The 18,531-nt window shown below is 47.0% G+C and overlaps 1 protein-coding gene across 3 annotated transcripts in view; it reads left to right on the forward strand.

The window, feature by feature from the left end:
• Window positions 1-18,531, forward strand: part of RERE (arginine-glutamic acid dipeptide repeats) — a 167,690-nt gene that overhangs the window by 46,029 nt on the left and 103,130 nt on the right. For all 3 annotated transcript variants that reach the window (XM_042883408.1, XM_042883410.1, XM_042883409.1), the window contains exons 2-3: window positions 4,448-4,918; window positions 15,355-15,425. In XM_042883408.1, coding sequence (XP_042739342.1) covers window positions 4,594-4,918; window positions 15,355-15,425 — 396 coding nt within the window. In that variant the 5' untranslated portion in view covers window positions 4,448-4,593. The remainder of the gene's footprint in view (window positions 1-4,447; window positions 4,919-15,354; window positions 15,426-18,531) is intronic.

The raw sequence follows: 18,531 nt of genomic DNA on the forward strand, positions 1-18,531 counted from the left end.
CCCTTCCACTAATTACAACTACAGAGGCCATTAGAGCACCCTCTGAAATCACCTGAGGGGTTCTGAGCAGCTTGCAACTCTGGCTGACTTATCTGGGGAAGCGTTGGTTGTACAGAAACTTTCTAAGACTGTTGACTTGTATGTAGCTGCTCTTAAACAAGTTTCATTTCTCCCAGGGTTAATTTGAGATTGCATTACTTTTTAAGGAAGCCAGTGTGTAAAACTGCCCAGAAGTAGGTGTTCTCATCTCAGTCACTGTTGTGGATATGGGCCAGCAGTTCTGGGGGGAGGTGATAGCTGATAATTGCACCTTAGTTTTATCCCTGGCCTTCCAGTCTGCCTCTGTGCTCAGAGCTGTTGTGTTTTGTTCTCGCTCCTCACTGAGTTTGGGTCCTCTTGCAGGTAGGGAGGGGAAAACATAAGGCTGTGGTCTGCCATGAGGTGCGTGGTGGGTTTCTGCCTTTCCTCTGGAGCTGTGAGCTGCAACCGAGGAGGGTCTGTGTTCTGCTGTGTGCTGATGGGATGGCGAGTGGAGAGCAGTTCCAGGTGAATGAACGCCTGTGCACGCTTAGATGGCTCACAAGGGCTCTGAACTGTAAATATGGAACTTGTAATGACCATTGCTGGGCTGAGTGTTCCAGAGCTGTGTTTGTGCTGTGAACTCCCAGCACAGTGAAGGAGATGGGGAAGGCCACTGCTAAGAGGTATGTCTTCAAGTGAGTCTCTTACAGTTGTTTTGGGGTGGAGAGAAAAGCAAGAAGAGAACGAGCTCTTTGCTGACCACATTGTTAGTGGAACGAGCTCCCAAAATACTTGGCCACCTGAATGCCTGCAACTCCCGTTTTCAACAGCAAACAGAAGATAGGGAAAGAATGTGGGGGAAAGCTGATAACAGATGCTCTTAGCCTTTTCTGGAACAGAAAGGTTAAACTGCATGCCTCAGCAGAGAGGTCAGCCCTCGGTGCTGTTAATGAGCTCTGCCTCAGGGGTGGGATGTCAGGAAGGCAGAGCTGTGTGCAGGCAGCCCTGGGGTGCGTTGGAGGCAGGAGGGTGCATGTCTGACACACAGCACTGGAGCTGCTTGGATGCTTGCAGCTCAGCGCTGTGCTGTGGCTGATGGAGCTGAGATTTCCTCTCCCCAGTGCTGTTAGTTTCCCTTCTCACCAAGGATCTTGAAGGTTTTCTTAAGGCAGTTCTTCATATCTCAGCAATGTGTGGAGGAATCTTATGGGCCGATTCTTGTTGTTTAGTCCTTTGCACTAAAAACAAGTGTATAAACTTCCAAAATTCTTCCTGGATGTAAAAATAGGAAAAACTCCTTGGAAAGACCTGAAATTCTGGCAGTTGCTGAGCATACTTCCTTTAATCTGATATTAGTGGAATACAGTGCCTTTCTATCTTGGAATACGAGACTGAGAACTCAGAGAAGAATGGTCCTGTTGTGTTTATGAAGGCTGCTAACACGTCACCAAGCAAGTCTAGTCAAAAGATTTATCTGCCTGGCGTGCTGAAAGTGCAAGAAGGAGCTCTTCTCATGTTTTTGGTTCCTGTGTCTGGTTGGTTGCCTCCCCATTCTGGCCTCATGGCATTTCTGTTGGACTTGCTTCCACGTTATCTTTAAAACCCGGCTCTTTGGGTATTTAAACCTCTTAGCTGGTGTTAACGTGCACTGAGCTGCAGTGCTTTGGCTCCGGTAATGATTTCCAGGTGCAGACATGAAATAGCCACAGAGCTGCCTGTGGTTGGGCCAGGTCAGCAGCTCGGTGCCCAGAGCTGGTCTCGTTTCTCAGAGCTTCTCTGGCTGAAATGCTGTGCAGTTATTTGTGGGTGATATGGGCTGTATTTCACTGGAGGGGGCAAAATATATCCGGGAATCTTCAAAACATGTTTGGGTCATCGCTTGGATGAAAGATTATTGAATATTTTCTGTGGTAATACTGGCTTAATTAGTGATAGCTGAAAGAAGCTTTTCTTTGCTCTTCTGGCATCCTAATGCGTGCTCCGCTCTGTGAAGCTGAAATCTGCTTTCACAACCACGATGGGCAGGAGCAGCTTGCAGTGCAGTGGCGGCTGCTCGTTCAGATTCTTTGCACAATTCCTCCTGGTTCCTTGGGATTTCGAGAGTGAGAGAGACCTCAGGATGTTCCAAGATGCAGCTGAATTAATACGGATGAATGATCTGTCAGTTACCATCAGCTCTGGGTTTATTTCTCCCTCATTCTTGGTGTCACTGAGAACAAGACAAAAGGACTGGCACTGTGACTCTTCCTTCTGTTGTTTCTTTATGTTCTCCCAAATCAATCTGTAAACAGCATTCTAGTTTTAATAACTGAAGAGTGTAGTTATGTATGATGAGGAGTATAACAGGCACAATGAGAAGTAACAGGAAAGGCTCTGAAAGGAGAACTTCTTTGTTAGGATTCAGTGTCTTGGTGTTGTTCCTAACCCAGAAGTTGAGCCCCTGTGAGCTGCAGCCATGTACAGCTGGCTTGTACCCATCGCTGGAGGCCACTGAGTAAAACCTGTGGGGCATGCTGTGTACCCTGCAGCTTCTAGTCTCCAGGAGAGATCTCCTGTGCATGGGTTGAGACACCACTGCTTGGAATTTTAGATAGCCCCGGGGAAGTAATTTGTTTTCATTCCAAATAAATGATTATTTGCTCTCTTAATTATGTTGTAACAACAGTAAGGGGTTGGGGGGAGGGAAAACGACGAATCCTCAAGCTTGCTATTGAAGAGTTTCCTAGCCTCTAGAAATGGAAGACATTTCTTATTGAGTCTCCACGGACTGTTGCTATCAGTATCCCTGCAACTTCCCTGGCAATTGACAGGTTCATTGTGGCCGTCTCTCCTGGAGCTGCACTGGGTTCCCCTGTGTGTTAGCAGAACGACGGCAGCTGCTGTGAGGAGGAAAGCAAATAGAATCGTTTCTTACCTGGATGATTGGTTCATTCAGGAAATGCCCGAGAGATTCGAGCTCCAGCCTGAACTATATCAGTAAGAGCAATTTGTCTCTGTGGCTGTTTCCATTGCTGGAAGCAATAGTTGGCAGGGCCAGGAATACGTCGTAGGCTTCAAATACGCAGCTTCACTGCCTCCTTAAAAATCAAAGTAGTCCTTTACTTTCCTCAGTGTGCTCCCAGGCATTTAACATGCAGGCATGCAGCCCTTTTAGGTCCCATGTTTTGTGCTGGAGGTGCTGCAGCCTTCTCAGGGCAGTGGTTCCTGGTCACAGCAGGCAGTGCAGCATCCTGGGGAGTTGTTGGCTGCTGTGAATTGGGTTGGTACACAATTAGTACACAAATTCGAGCTACAGCTGCTCTGTTTTTATGAATGGTACAGAATCTGCAGTGTAAGATGGGACTGGACTGTGTTTTAGGATAGCAGCTTGAACTCCTGGGAGGAGTATTAGGGGCTGCAGGAGGACAAACCAAAATTGTAAGATGCGGCTGGTGTGACTTGCTGCATTGGCATTCTCTTGTACTGAGTATCAGGTATCTCTTCTGAAGAGGTGTGAAGTGTTTTGAGTACTTCTCTGCTTGTTCTTGGTTTGTGTGTGTGTGTTTTTTTTTCTGTGCAAAGCAAAATAATGGGTTTCCCAGCTCTTACCCTGGATTGATGACCATGGGAAGATAGATATCTGAGCTGCTAGAAGGCTCTCTGGAGACACAAAGTGCCGCTGGCTGCTGCTGCGAGGTGTAGCGTGCAGAATGCAGGCACGGTCGTTTTGATCTGAGCAGCAGAGAGGGCGTTTGAAGGAAACTCCATTTTGAGAGAACAGAATAATGAGACGAGGCTGCACAGGGCCGGTGCTCTTTGGCCTGCAGTTTGGCTGCTGGGGATGGCAGTGGGGGGAGCTGGGTGGTGGGCAGCCCCTCTGTGCTCTTGGCTGTGCTTTGGGGATCCTGGCCCACAGGACAAGGTTTGCAAGGTTCTCTTGCAGCAGCTAATGCGGGCTCGCTTACTCTAGGCTTGCACTGAAGGAAAAAATAATGCAGTTGATTTTAAGAGTATTGATTAAATGATCAAGGAGGTAAAAGCATAGGATTATCTCTTCCCATTCTATTCCCCAGCAGGAAACCGAGTGTGTGAAGCTGGTGGCTTATAAAATCCACCTCCCTGTCTTCTGTTAGTGGTAAAGCAAGCATGATGTGTGGAGAAGCAAATTCTCTAAGTACTGTTTTATTTTCAGTTCATTCATTCCGGTACTCTGTGGGTTACAGCTTGGTTGTAAAACCACTCACTCTGGTTTTGGGAAGGTGGGTGAAGCTGTCATTTCCACAAGTGCTTTAAAGGGCTGTCTTGTATTTGCAGCGTTGTATTTTCTGTGCTAAATAACTTTGGGGTGTGGGCTTGTCTTGTTTTCATGGGTGTTTTCAGAAATCAAAAGGAAGTTGAATATTAACACAGGCTTTTTCCCCTCTTTCCTCCCCCTTCCTCCTTCAAGAACCTTTTTAAAACGCTGGGGTTGTTGGAGTGGTTGAATTTTTCCTGGATTTGAGTGAGAAATTCAGAAGACTGAAGCCCAGGCTCACTGTCTACCTTTCACGGAGGCCCAGCCGTGAGAGGACAGAAGAAGGCACGTGGCGAATCATGACAGCGGACAAAGAAAAAGACAAAGACAAAGAGAAGGACAGGGATAGAGACCGGGACAAGGAGCGAGACAAGAGAGATAAGGCGAGGGAGAGTGAGAACTCGCGTCCTCGGCGGAGCTGCACGTTGGAAGGAGGTGCCAAGAATTATGCAGAGAGCGACCACAGCGAAGATGAGGACAATGACAACAACAGTGCCACCACGGAGGAGTCCACAAAGAAAAGCAAAAAGAAACCTCCCAAGAAGAAATCCCGATACGAGAGAACAGACAACGGCGAAATCACGTCTTTCATCACGGAGGATGACGTTGTGTACAGGCCTGGAGGTAAGAAGTGCCTGTGTTACGTTTGCCTTGCAGCTGTTTGTGCACTTAGCTGCAGCACACGCTGTGCTCTGCTCTCTTCCTACTCCAAGCTGTGTTTGTATGGGGGCAGGTTGTCACGTTCCCATTGGAGGCAATTACGGGTGCACACACAAAGCTTTACAGATACGTGTGTTTACATCTGTTGAGATGGATGTGAGCTTTCCTTTAAGAATGAGCCACCTTTTTCACTTTCTACTCCATTAACTGTGTCCAAGGGTTTTAAATTGAACTGGACCGTGCACTGTGCACATTGGTCTGAACTTGAGACTAGGCATTATCTGAGCTAGAGGTTGGATGAGGTGGCATTTTACCCCCATTTCTAAATTGTTCTGCAAGTCCATTTTGTTTGTTGAAATCATCATCTCTTCTCCTTGAGGAATAAATCAGGTGAGTTAAGATCTCACTCCCATTATCTCATTTGCTTTCCCTGCCCTTCCAATAGCTAGCTAATGCATGTGCACAGCAGTGTGGACTGGGCAAAATCACTGGTGTCAGAAGGTGTCTGGGTGTGAGGACAGCAGAGAGAAGCTTGCATTGTGCCTCTGGATGTCCTGAACGTGCCATGCAGTTGCTGCAAAGTTGACATGAGGTTTTCAGTCTTGTGAAAGGTTTCAAGTTATAACCTGTGGCTGCTGCCAGCTAACTCCTTTGTGAATGTAGAATTGCAGAGATTATTCACCTGGTTGTATTCCTTGTTTTTTGAGCAGAAAAGTCCATGTTCATCCGTGCTGTGTTTTAGCAGTTAATTGCAGTTGTTTGTTTCACCACGAGGAATATTATCTTGAACTGTACTGTTCAGAGTGCTGGCTTAGGGGCTCTGCCAGTTTTATATTGCTCTCTGTCAAATGATTGCTGTGGTACAGTAATGCTGCTGGAGTAGATCAGATGAATTCCAAATAAAATCCATGGAAACTACAGAGGTAAAAGCTTGTCTGATTTTTCTATGAGGTGCTGCATGTCTCAAGTACTCAAATGTCAATTGTGTGGGTAATGTAAGTGGTTGAAGTGCTCCATCCAGGTGTGGCTGCAGGAAATGCTCTGAAGTGCCCCTTGTACACGTGCAGCACAAACTGCAGGGTGCTGCAGTAGGGCTGTGCATACTTGGGTGCAGAAGTTGGTCATTCTACATGGAAGCAAACTACAGATGTTTGTGAGAACAGCTTACCTGCTGAAATGCTTCAGTGACGTCTTTGAAACAGATAGAAGCGGTCTTTTCCTCTCCATCAGGGCTCGTTGCTGAGTGGTATCTGTTGCTTGAGCAGTAGCAATAGGGAGCCTGCCTAAGGATCAGCTTTGGAGCAATCTTATTTTCAGTGTCAGAGGATGAAAAATACAAGTATGTTAGGAACAGCTGTTGTGTGGGCCCAGCAGTACAATGCGATATGCTGGCTTTCATCGCAGAAAGACTTGGCGTAAAATTAAGATGGAAAATCACAGTGCTCTCAATTTCATTCTGTAGCAGATTGGAGGAGAATTAGTGCTTTGTTCAGGAGCTGCAGTGCTCTGTGTACCACTGATGCAGTGGCGCTTGGCTGGAGGTTGATCTGCAGGGCAGCAGGAAGCACAGCTTGCACCTTTGCAAGAGAGTTGTGGAAGGAGGGAGCAGATAGCATTTGTTGTTTCCCCACACAAGAATCTGTTCAGAAGAGAAAGCTCCATGTACAGACATAGCTGGAGCCCTCTGTGTGAGGGGTAGCTGCCCATGCTGGGGGAGGTGGTGGCTGTGCACCCTTTCCACGTGTGTGATTCTGTCTCTGAGATACTAAGCCCTCATATGGATGAATTAAAGGTCTGCATTTTCTATGTTGGTGTTACCTTATTTCAGTAGGAACCAGCCCAGGAGCTGTGCTTTACCACTGTTTGTCCCATTGCTCATTGTGCTTTCGTATTGGCACCTGTCTCTTGCCTTGATCTGCAGGAGCAATGCGAGCACGTGCTTGTCAGTGCAGTGCTGGAGGGGTGTGAGCAAGGATGAGACCATAATGGACCTGTTTGAGATTTTTAAAAGCTCTTTTAATTTAAAGTATAACTTCCTAACAGAAGCAAGCTTCTGAATTCACACCTCAGTGCATAATATATATTCTCAAAGAGTTATAGTGCATACTGCAGAAGAAAATCTTGCATCTTCTGGCTAGGAGGTTATATATAGGGAGATGTGTGTGTAACTAAAGGTATAAATTGCATACAGTTTGGGAGAGATGAAGGGAATTTAAGTCAGTGAGACTCACCCAGCAAGGATTAGAAAGGTGAATGTGAAAGGTGTGTGCAGAATGGATAGCTGTCTCTAGCCTACATCTTCAGGGCTTCAGAGAAGGGAAATCTTTTCCATTTGTCTGATTCCATCTCTTAAAAACTCTGCTGTGATCAGGAGGGATGCTGAAGGTCTGTGTTCCATACCCGTGAAGCCCTCAGTTGCAGTCTCCCTCTGTCTGCTGTGCAGCAATTAATCCAGCACTTGATTTTCTTTGTGCTAAGCTCAGCACCTGTATTTGAGTAACAGTAATTGTAAGTAAATAGATCATCAGATCCTCAAACAGGTTATGCCGTTGTGTTAATGTGCAAATACTGTTCTTATTAATTTGCACGGACATAATGAACATATGCATAGCTTTAAACCATGCATCTAAATTTGAGTAGAGCTTAGAGATGACACTGTGCAATTAATCTCCTCGGCTGTGTTGGCACTCACATGGATCTGTCCTGAAAGCTGCTGGTCCACATCCCCATCTGTCCCTTCCTTTTCCACAGCCTCCCTTCCACTTCCTTTTGCATCTCTGGATTTAATTTGCTTGGCAGTTCTCACCTTGTTCTTGTCACGGTAAGAAAGTCACTCTTGTTGCACAGAGTGAATTGAGGTTTGGTGTTGAGCAGTGCTCCCCAAGTGCACCTCATGGCTCTGCTGGTGCCATTGCTGTCGTGACGTTACTGGGATGGCACAGTGAGTCTGCACTGGGAAAGCTGAGCTGGGTGGAAGTTTGGGCTGGTTTGGGAAGCAGATGGCTTGGTGTGTCACCTGCGGACCAGGACAGCACTGTTTGCTCTGCCTGTGTAGGAACATTTAAAGGGATCTGCAGGGATTAAAAGGATTGATGAGGATCTGTGTCTGCAGTGACATCAATAGCTATGTAAACAACACCTCAGCAAGAGGAGCTGATGTGAGGTAATGGAAGGTGAAATGCTGCTGGGAGAGCCAGGCGTTATCTGACTGCATCTTTCCCTAGGCCAGGCTGATTGCTGAAGTGATGTGAGTGCTCTGTGCAGCTGGGAGGGCACCGGGGCAAAGGAGCTGCACCTCATCTGTGTGATCACCAATGCAGTGTGAGTACAGCGAGAGCATGTCTCCAAGTAGCACCCATCTGTGGTTGTGCCTCATGTTTCTCCACGTGGGCTGGCAGCCTTCTGGCATCTGCTCCTGTGTCCAGTTAAAATATCCAGCTCTGTAGTTCAGTGATAACGTGTTATTGGCCTTGGTTTAGGTAGTAAAGTAGCCGGGTGTTTTATTTCCCACATCTGCACATGGCAGAGGTGTGTGAGCCCACGTTAATGAGCAGAAAGCCTGCAGGTGGACCTGGAAGCAGTGCAGTCCGTGAGGTGCAGTTGAGAGTTGGCAGTGCCTGTCTGAGCACTCAGCCCTTGCTCTCTTGCTATGGCTGTAAGAACACTTGTGGCACTGCAGCACTTCCCTTTGCATGCCATAGGTGTTCCAGGCTGCTCCATGGGTTATTTCTTGTGGGCATAGTTCAGGTATTGCTGCTGGAAGATAGAGCTGGACATGTGTGTGGACTCCTCTGGAGCTGCAGGTTGGTGTCACTTTGGGATTCCTCTGTGTTTCTGTCCCCCACTCGGTGAGCTGCTGTCAGAGAATGGAGGAGGTTGGATTTGCAGGTCAGATACTGTTGCAAAATACCACTGCTCAGTTGTCACCAAAGGTATCCAAGGGAGTTCTTACGTGGTTTTCACTTGGATATGTTCTGCGTTACAGTGTTTGGCCCTTTTCCAAAGGGAACGCTTGGACTCTGAAGTGTGCGTCCCCGTCAGCAGCCGGGCATGGAGCCCACAGTGTGATGTTGTTGTGCTGTCACATCCAGAAGCACCAGGGTCACGTTTGGGGCCGGCGTGCAGCCCTGGTGCTGAGCTCCATCCCATGGAGCATGGCCAGCACTGCTTCCAGCTGTAGAGGAGCAGTGGTGCATCTCTGTGGTCTGGTGAGACAGGGATGCCCTCCTGCCTCTCTCCATAGCAGCAGCAGTTCAGGCCTCCAAATTCCAGAGCTTTGTTTCACTCCTGGCTCTGTCTTGTGAATTGTTCCCTGCATGTTTGGCATTGTTGTAACTGAGGAAATCGCTGACATAGTTGTTTTAATCTGGAAACCCCCACCAGCTTTATCAGGCAACCAGCCGGTTTTGTAACAGTAAACAGAGGGAGGGGGAGGAAGCACTTTGTGATAAGCAGCTCGGTGGTATTTGGGTTGCTGAGTGTCAGCAGGATGGAAGCGCAGGGATTTGGCTCGCTCCTTGACAGTGACTGGCTCCTGTCTGACATGGCTCGGGTGCTTGTCAGCCTTCCAGGTGCTGCCTCCTATTTATTCTGACAGCTTTACCAGCTGAGAGAGGTGGGCATGCCAGAATTCAAGTGTAAAAATAGATGTGTTATGAATATGTATCTTCTGTAAACCTTGAAGTTCTGGCAAGGTTTTTTGTTTTTCTTTTTTGAGATCTGTTAAGAAGTTGGAAAAGATGTTTTTTTTTTCCTTTTTTCCTGGGGAATTGTAAAATTGGAATTTTACACTTAGCAGGAAGAAATGGAATGGAGTTGACTTGTGGGGTTTGAGCTGGGGCCATTTGTGGAGCAGACTGCGCTGTTAATGGCTCCCTTCCTCCCTTTTCAGGTGCTGGGAGGAAGAAAAGCCCATTCTCAGGTGGGAGCATCCCCAGGGCTGAGCTGGTGGCTGAGCACCTACAGCCCCTTTGCTTTTGTTGTGGGGGAAGTCAGTGGTGTGGGAGGTGCTGCAGCCCATGCCTGAGCCTTTATAAAGCTGGGGACTGCAGCCTACAATTAACTGTCATTAATTTTGTTGAATAGAAATATGTTCCATTTATTGTACAATCAGGAGCCAGGCTTGAATGAGTTTAAATAGATGAAATCTAAATTATACTGACAGTCCATTAAACAGCAGCAGAAACCCTTTAAAGAAAATGGATTCGCTATGATACCAGTTTATAATAAAATCATTTGCCAAATAAGAACTACAGTCCAGGCATCAGGAATACTCCTGCGAGCCTCAAATGAGCACAGTAAATTGCTGGAGCCATTTATTGCAGAGCAGGGCTCGGCGCGTGGTGCTGCGCCGGGGAGCGAGCAGCACTGCTTGAAATCTGCTCAGCAGGAAGTGACAGTGCGAGATCAGCACTGCAATTTGTTTGCTGTCAGCCATACAGGGGAAGAGAGGCAACTGCACAGCTCCCGGCCTGTCAGCTGCAATATTTTTCTAGATGAAACCACGTATCTAGCGTTCCCGATGTGTTTTTTCTCTGTAGTCTGTGGCTGGCATTAAAGCACTGTGCCCAAGGTGTGCTGCAGTGAGAGCTCTGTTTCCTTTACTGACCTTTGTTTTCAGGCACTTGGGAATCTATGTTTAGAACATTGAGGGACAGTTGAGGATTTTCCTTTTCATTTCTTCCTTGTTTTTTTTTTTTTTCTTTCTTCCAAGCCCAGGGTGGTGCTGGCGGAGCAGAGCTGCTGCAACAGTAAAGGAGCACTGCCCTCCCTGTCACTGTGTTAATGGAGGTAGAGCAGGACAGGCAGGCACACACACAGTATGGCTTCAGCATGCTGGCTGGATGGCTGACTGTGGAACAGGTGCTTGCACTGCTTTGCTGGACCTGCTGCCTCTGCTAGTTGCTGTTAGTGGATGCATGGACTCATGGAACTTGGTGCCTGCACGGCTCTGTCACATTTCGTGTTATGCTTAGCAGAGTGACTGCACATCTGGTGTGTTATCTTTCAGAACATATGTGGAATATCCAAAGGAAAGCAAAGTGAGGGAGGGGATGTGTGACCCAGAGAGCTGCTGGGATGGCGGAGCTGGGCTGTGTGTGTGCATCGGTCTGTGTGCTTGCAGTGTGAGAAGCAGAGAATCATAGAATGGCCTGGGTTGAAAAGGACCACAACGATCATCTTGTTTCAACCCCCTGCTGTGTGCAGGTCGCCAACCAGCAGCCCAGGCTGCCCAGAGCCACATCCAGCCTGGCCTTGAATGCCTGCAGGGATGAGGCATCCACAGCCTCCTTGGGCAGCCTGTTCCAGTGCCTCAGCACCCTCTGGGTGAAAAACTTCCTTCTGAGGCTGTGGGCGATGCCTTGCCAGTGGCTTTTGAGGAATCTCCTGGAAGTTTGTGCTGCAGGGCACCTGCAGTGTTCTGACTTGGATGGCGCAAGTGCTCACTCATTAGCTGAAACCCAACAGGATTAATTGTGGAGATGGCTGCGTCGTAAGCTGCTGTGTTTAAGCTGATAAAGGTTCCTGTGCTCGGTGAGGTTGTTGGTGTTTTTTTAAAGCAAAAGACCTTTCAATCTGTGTATGCCAGCTCTAATTTTAAAAGCAGCTTTTAGTGCGGGAATATTATAGTAACCCTTCAGAACCAGGGCACATCTGGTGAGTGTCACAAGCCCAAAGGCATAATGACTCCCTGCCATGTGTCACAGAAATCCTTTGCCTCCAGTGGGAGGTTTTACACAGCATAGGATTGAAAGCAAATGGAGACAGGCAGCGAGACCCACCGGCTGTGCAGGAAACATGGGATTTCTTGCTCTCTCTTGTCCTTGCAGTGGGGAAGGCAGTATTTGTTGGCAAACCAGTGGTTGTGGGATTATGTACTGCTGCTGAGAAACCTCTGTGGACATGCCACTCAAGTGTGTTCAAATGCAGAAATGTATAGAAAGGTGTTTATAGTCAGATTGGGTTTTGTTGGGCTTTATAAAGTGGAAAGCACTGAATGTTATTGGGGCAAATATTGATAGTATGCATCTGAAATATAGCAATGTTGTGAATCCCACTCTAGAATAAGAGGTGTTGAGATAACTGATTTCAGGTCTTTCAGATTCTTCTCTTGAAAAATGGAGCACTGAGGTTGTAAGAGATGCTCAGGCTGCTTTGGGTTTGGGCAGTAGTGCTGGCAGTTGGCTGATGTGATCCATTCTGTGCACAAGCTGCAGCTGTTTGGAGCTCAGGTGTTACACAACCTGTGGTCAGTGGAGCAGAGGTGCTGCAGCACGTGGCAGTGCAGTCAGGGAGCAGCTGACCCATGTGAGGTGCTTTGTGGGCATCAGCCTTAGCCATGCGGGTTTGTTGCCTTTAGGAAACGATGTCACCTGGTCCACAGAGCTCTTCTTCAAAATGATGTATTTGTGGTTTGGATCTCTGGTAAATGCAAGTAATTGCATTTTATGGTGAGCTTTGAGTGGCTAATGCGGACACATCCATAACTGTTCCCCTTCTGGCGCTCTTCCAGCTTCTATCTTTTGTAGCGTTGCTTTACACCTGAATTAACTTGTTCTCTTATCTGCACAGCCTGGATTGCTTTGCAGGCATCTGAATGGGATGTCATCTTTGTTTCTGCTGCTGGCGGGCAGCCAGGTGTGCTTCTCTTCCTTGAACTCATGAGTCAAGGTTTGCTCTGCCCATGGTTGCTGCCAGGTTGTGTTCCTTGGCTTTGTGAGGCCGTTGCAAAGCGATGCTTCTCCCTGCTCAGCGTGCTGCCTGGCAGCATCTGGAGCACAAGGCCTGCAGGACTGATATTAAAGAAAAACAGGGTCGCAGAATTTTCTTTTCTCTGCCATCTTCTAGTTCTTTATCCCCAGTGAATGCAGCACAATTTCCTACAAAGGAGTAAGAATCCATTTTGCCGCACAGCCGAATCACTGGCTGGTTGGAGCCAGCAGGGCTTTGCGTGCAAAGCGGTCAGCTGGGGAGTGCTGGGTGGCAAAGTGCTGCAGGGGTGATGTGACCCTGGGGCTGCCAGCAGTGGAGAAGCTGAGCTGAAGCTTACAGAGTCAGTATGGGGAGGCACGGAAGCTGTAATTGGTGTCAGCTTCCAGGAGGCTGTGAGGCTCTGTGGGAACTGGAGGATTTGGGGTAAAAAGTACTATGTGAGTTATGAGTCAAGCAGCTTACAGTTCTTCTGGTGTTGATGGTTGATTACATATATGATATTTGAAGCTTTTAAAATGCACATATGCATGCTGTTGCAACAGCTGCTACTATCCTAGCTTGAAAATATGGAGCTTGAAATTGGTCATTTGGGAGAGGCAAATTTTGCTCTATCTGAATGGGTGTAATTCTGCATAATTGTACAGAGACACTGGAGGTGGTTGTTTAAAAATGTTTGTAATTCTCCTATTAAAAATAAAAAAAACCTCAACATTTTAGTGCATTTAGCATCCACAGCATTGCTGTTTCTTTAGAGACTCTTGCTGTTAGATGTTTGGTTTGTCAAACTGCAGATGGTAAAAAGCAGCAGCACAAATGTGAAGTTGGCCTGCTTGAGAGTGATGGGGAATGCTGGAGCTGTAAGGTCACTGGTGCAATGGAAATAATCCAGATCCTAATCCTGTATCTTTGATTCTTCCTGGAAAATAAGCAATATATTTCCAGCTTAAAAAAGCAACCCATTTTGTCAAGCTCATTTAACTTTATTAAATGCTGCTGTGAAACAATGAGCAGAGTGTTTGTTGATGGATGGAAGCTGGCTGGGTGAAGAAGCCCATCGGATGGTGTTGTGTGCAGGAATTTGGCACTTGCAGGTTTGCTTAGCTGCTGCCGTGGCTGAGATGGGCAGTGGGGATTGGTTGCTGGAGGGAGGAGAGGAGGATGCTCTCCCGTGGTCTGGGTGCTTGCACACACATCTCTGTGCTTGTGTGAGATGAGATCTCTTCTGGGAACTTGTGCTCCGTGGCTTTAGGCTTTTTAATTCAAGGAATTGCCTACCGCTAAATAGTAGTTGTGTTAAGGGGATTTTCTTTTGAAGAGCAGGAAGGCCTGGGTAACCTTTTCCCATTTCTCTGGTAAAAGCCTGAGCTATTTGAGCTGTCGCAGCAGGGTTTGGGTGACAGCTGAAGTGATTGCTTTTAGCTGTTTGCTGGCTCTCTGGGGATGGGGCTGAGGCAAGCTGGGGCTGTCAGTGAGGAGCTCCTTGCAGTGCAGAAATCAAGGTGACCTTCTGCCTGGCTTTGATGCTCATGTGCTCTGACACCAGCCTGATTTGTAACCTCCTGCAGACCAGCATCTCTCCAGGGCAGCATGGAGAGCCTGGGTCAGTAAAACCAAAACGCCTCTGTGTTGCAATTCCTTCCACTGGGTGTGCAAACTGAGCTGTCCCAGATTTGCATTGAGGCTGAGAATTGAGGAAGGTGAAGATACAGAAAAGGATGAGGAAGGAAAAATAATTCCATGCATAGATGTGAAGTGAGCGGTAAGAAGCCGGAGCCATTTCATGCTCTTCCTCCTGGTCCTGCCTCTGTGGCAGAAATGGGTGTCTGTGGTGTAAGCAGAATTTCCAGGGTGTGAAGCAGGGTGTTAGCTGTGCTTCCAAATGCATCTTCTGACACTCTAAGACTTGAATGTTTCTCTGTAGAAATACTGAGGTTCAGGGGGAATCCCTCACAGAACAGCTGGGGTTCTTTGTGTCTTCTGAGGGCACCAGGGCTGCCCTTGGGTAGCTGCTTGGCTGGAGGAGCCAATGGATTTCTCAGGTCATTATCCTTAATCAGGCAGTTCTTTCTCCTCTGTGGGTAGTTTCATTCTGAAACTGCTTCTGGAGCAGTTATTGCTGAAGCCTTTTTAAATACCTTATTTTGCAGCAACCTTGTAGGGTGTCTGGTTGTCAAAAGCAAGCCAAAATAATGACTCTCTTTCTGTCATGTCAAATGTAATTGGAGAAAGCACAGCTCTTCCCCGAGGTAAACCTAATTCAGTGTGCTGCGTTTCATCTGCAATGGGTTGCCTGGGTTTTCTTTACAATTAGAGAAAATACGTTGGTGCAGGGTCCTTAATACCAGGTTAACCACAAAAGATTTGATTAGTTTCCCGTCTTAGTTTGGTTCATAGGCTGTGACGTGGTCATTTTATTAACCAGGTTCAGGACGGGCCTCGTATGACTTCCTTTTGTTTTCCTAGCAAAATGTCTGCTCGAATCAAAATGATGCAGCTAATCCCCTTATTTATCATCATAAAGCATCTACTTTCTATTTATGGATCACACTTGGAATAAATTATGTTATGCAAATGAAATGGTGGCTCTTTCCAAGCATAGGCTGTTTTTAATTTATCCTGTTTTCATGTCCTTTCTTTGAGGTACAGAAGTTAATTTCCATTATTTTAAAATCTTGTTTTTTTTAAAGATTGCGTATATATTGAAAGCCGCCGGCCGAATACGCCGTATTTCATCTGCAGCATTCAAGACTTCAAACTGGTAAGAAACATTTTCACATCTCCTCCTCCTCCTCCTTTTCCCCACCCCTTCTGCAGTGAGGTGCAGTGCCTGGTGGTCCGTGCCTCGTCCCATAGCTCCTCAGCCATCCCACTAGCTTCTGAAAGTCATCCTGCTGCTCTGGCTGACGTCTGTGCAGCTGTGGTTAATCAGGCTGTAGAGTTCAGGTTGTGCTCTGCTTCGTGATGAGGGTTTGTAACTCATGGGAGATCCAGCTCTGGTGGGAGCAGCGGTTGGGATGGGGCAGCAGTGGCTGCTGGTGGGTTTGGGGGAGCAGAGGCTGTGCTGAGCTGTCTGTACCGTCAGTGTGTGGCCTGCAGCTCGATGTCCCACTGCCTTGCCTTCAGAGCTCAGCCCTGCTCAGACAGCATTACCAGGTCCCTTTGTGTTGGGATGGAATTACGAAGCAGTGGTTTGTGTTCTGGGCAGGTCTTGCTGAGTTGCAGTTCCCTGGGGTGTTAACAGCAGCAAAAGCTAAAGTTTCTGCTGGTCACTATTGGTCTAATGCAGCATTACAGCTGTTTGCAGAGCCATGTGGGCATGTTGCACCATGTTTTAGTTTTCAGTATGCAAAGGATATGACATCAGCGTTGCTGGCAATTTTGTGCATTTTCACATGGAAATAGTGTCATTCCTTTGTTTTCCTTTGCCTACTCCGATGTGTTTAATTTTCCTGCTGGATTTTTCTTACTGACATAATATGTAAAAAAAAAATATCTTGTAGAAATGATAAAACCAGAAAAAAAAAAAGAACAAAAAGCCACCAAAGCCCTTTGATGCTGATGGTGCTTGCAGAGATGAGTCTTCAGTGCATTTGCCACTGTTGATTTTACTGCTGGGGAGAGGAAAGATGTACAGTGGAAAGGACACTTGATGTCTCCTCTGTTGGTGCCAGATAGCAACAGGAACACAGCCCTGTTTTGCCTTCAGCTCAGCGTGTCAAGTGGAGCAGGGAAGAAAAAGTCAACAGCTTTGAAATGTCGCCTGCTAATTAAGTATGTTATCATTGGGGTTATGGTAAAGCAGAAGATTTTGGCTGTGTGTACGACTCAGCCTCCCCTTCCTATTGCTCTACACGCTGTTCAGGTGCAAAAGTGGATTTTTACATTTTTTTTTCCCTGCTTAGGAGGAATGTAAGCTTCCATTTTAAAAGGAAAAGGCGTGATAGTCGAATTTTCAAGGTTTTTTTGTTGTTCAGAACAGTGTGATGTGAAAGGTTCTGCAGGGTACAAACTAACGTGCCCTTAGGGGAGCTTTCATTTGTCTTTTTTGGGTGGAAGATGACACAGCAGGTACAAATCCACTTGCTTTTACTTAGCTTTGCCACTCCATGACAATTGCTGTGAAAAGTTCCCCTTCTGAATATACAAATCCTTTCTAGCTCAGTCTTACTTCAGGATCCAAGCAAACCCTGTGTTTGTTTAGGAATCAAGCAAAGGGATTCAGGAGTGAGGTAACAGTGTTCTGAAGGTAAAATGTCTTGGTCTGTTCTGCTATTTTCATCTGCATGAACTTTGCTTCAGAGAAATGATGGTATACAGGAGCTGGGGGGAGAGAACTGGTGTGAACGTTGCAGCTTCTGGCTGCATGCTGAGATCTGAGTGCTGGGTTCAGAAAGCAGCTGCCTGGTGCAGGGGCCTTTTGGCTTTAGAAGTTATAGGATGTGGGGATGAATGGGGGAAGGGTGGCAGGGAAAACGTGGAGATTTGTCTATCTTCATTTTCTGGTCAAATAACAAGAGTGAGCTTGGTCCAGTTTCTCTTGAGCCCCATGTCCGTCCTTATTCCATTCGACCAAGAGATTAAAATCTCTTTTCTTAGGTCATACTTCACAGCTTTTGCCTTCTAATCCATTTTGCCTTTGTACGATTAAGAATTTGCTTGCACTGGCTGCATCGATAGCAACCTTCAGTGGCTGCATGGATTTTGACAGACTTTGCATTTGTTCCATGAGGCAGCATGTCCAGAAGATTGCCACCATCTCTCAGATGCTGTGCTGGGGACAGTGATGCAGTTGCAGAGGTGTGGTGGTCATGGCAAAGCATGCCTGTGGTAGAAGGGCATTCTCTAGGCAGCCTGTGAGCTCTTTGACAGTCAGCAGAACCCAGCATAAAAGGGAATGTTATTGATCGTTCTGTAGAGGCCAAGAACGCTGCCAAGCCCTCTGCAGCCTGATCTGAACCAGATCTAGTTGGCAGAGCTTCCTCTGAGCAGATCTATTAAGTTCCAGAGAGGCACAGATCTAATACAGTGCAGTAATAGAGCTGCAGGAGGAGGGGGGAAAAAAAAAGTGCAGGTTTCCAGACAGTGTTATTACTTGAACTTTTTTTTTTTTACTCTACCAGATGTCTTTACTAATGGGCTTTTTTGTTAATTTAGCTTTGAGGTAGCACTGGTTTCAGTGTGATTTAAGCTTCATGCTGGGGATGCTCGAGTTTGTGCCTAGCAGTGCTGTGCATTGCTGACAGCGCAGCCCTTGGGTGCTGAGAGCTTGCCAACCTGTGTGACCTCACGTTGGACTGAAAGCTTTGCTCCTGCTGCAGCACCTTGTGCTGCTTGGGTAACTGGGTTCAGCAGAAGGGGAACAGCAGGAGAAGGGCCAGCAGGTTGGTCAGCAGCAGCCAGCCATGGCTGTGCCCCTCAGCCAGCACCGAGCCGCTGCTAACGAGCTGCCTGCATCCGTGCCACAGGCTAACGCTCCTTGCCCTCTGCTAGTAATAGTGATGATAAATCTGCTCTCTAATCCTGTCCTGTTTAAACCTTTCTTGATATGAATTTCCAGCGTTTGATAAATGAGCCCAGATTTCCTTTTTCAGGTTTTCCTTTTTTCCTCCGAGAGCCCAACCGGCAAATGGGTTTTAGCAGCATGCTTCTGATTTATCATGTTTCAACTTAATTTGGTGTCACATTTAAAATGCTAATGGGCTCCACTTTGAATCTGAGCATCAGAGAGAAACTTGCGGTGCTTTTAAAATGGAAAAATGGTGAATTTGCCTTATGAAAGAAAACATTATTATTTGTGATGCGGTTGCCCTTTGTGCCTGTGTGTTTACTTGATTGAAGCATCTTGACGGCGCTGCTTTCTCCTT

Source organism: Lagopus leucura, unplaced genomic scaffold (assembly GCF_019238085.1).
Source record: "Lagopus leucura isolate 7727_CA_CO unplaced genomic scaffold, USGS_WTPT01 Super-Scaffold_100037, whole genome shotgun sequence".
NCBI lineage: Eukaryota > Metazoa > Chordata > Aves > Galliformes > Phasianidae > Lagopus > Lagopus leucura.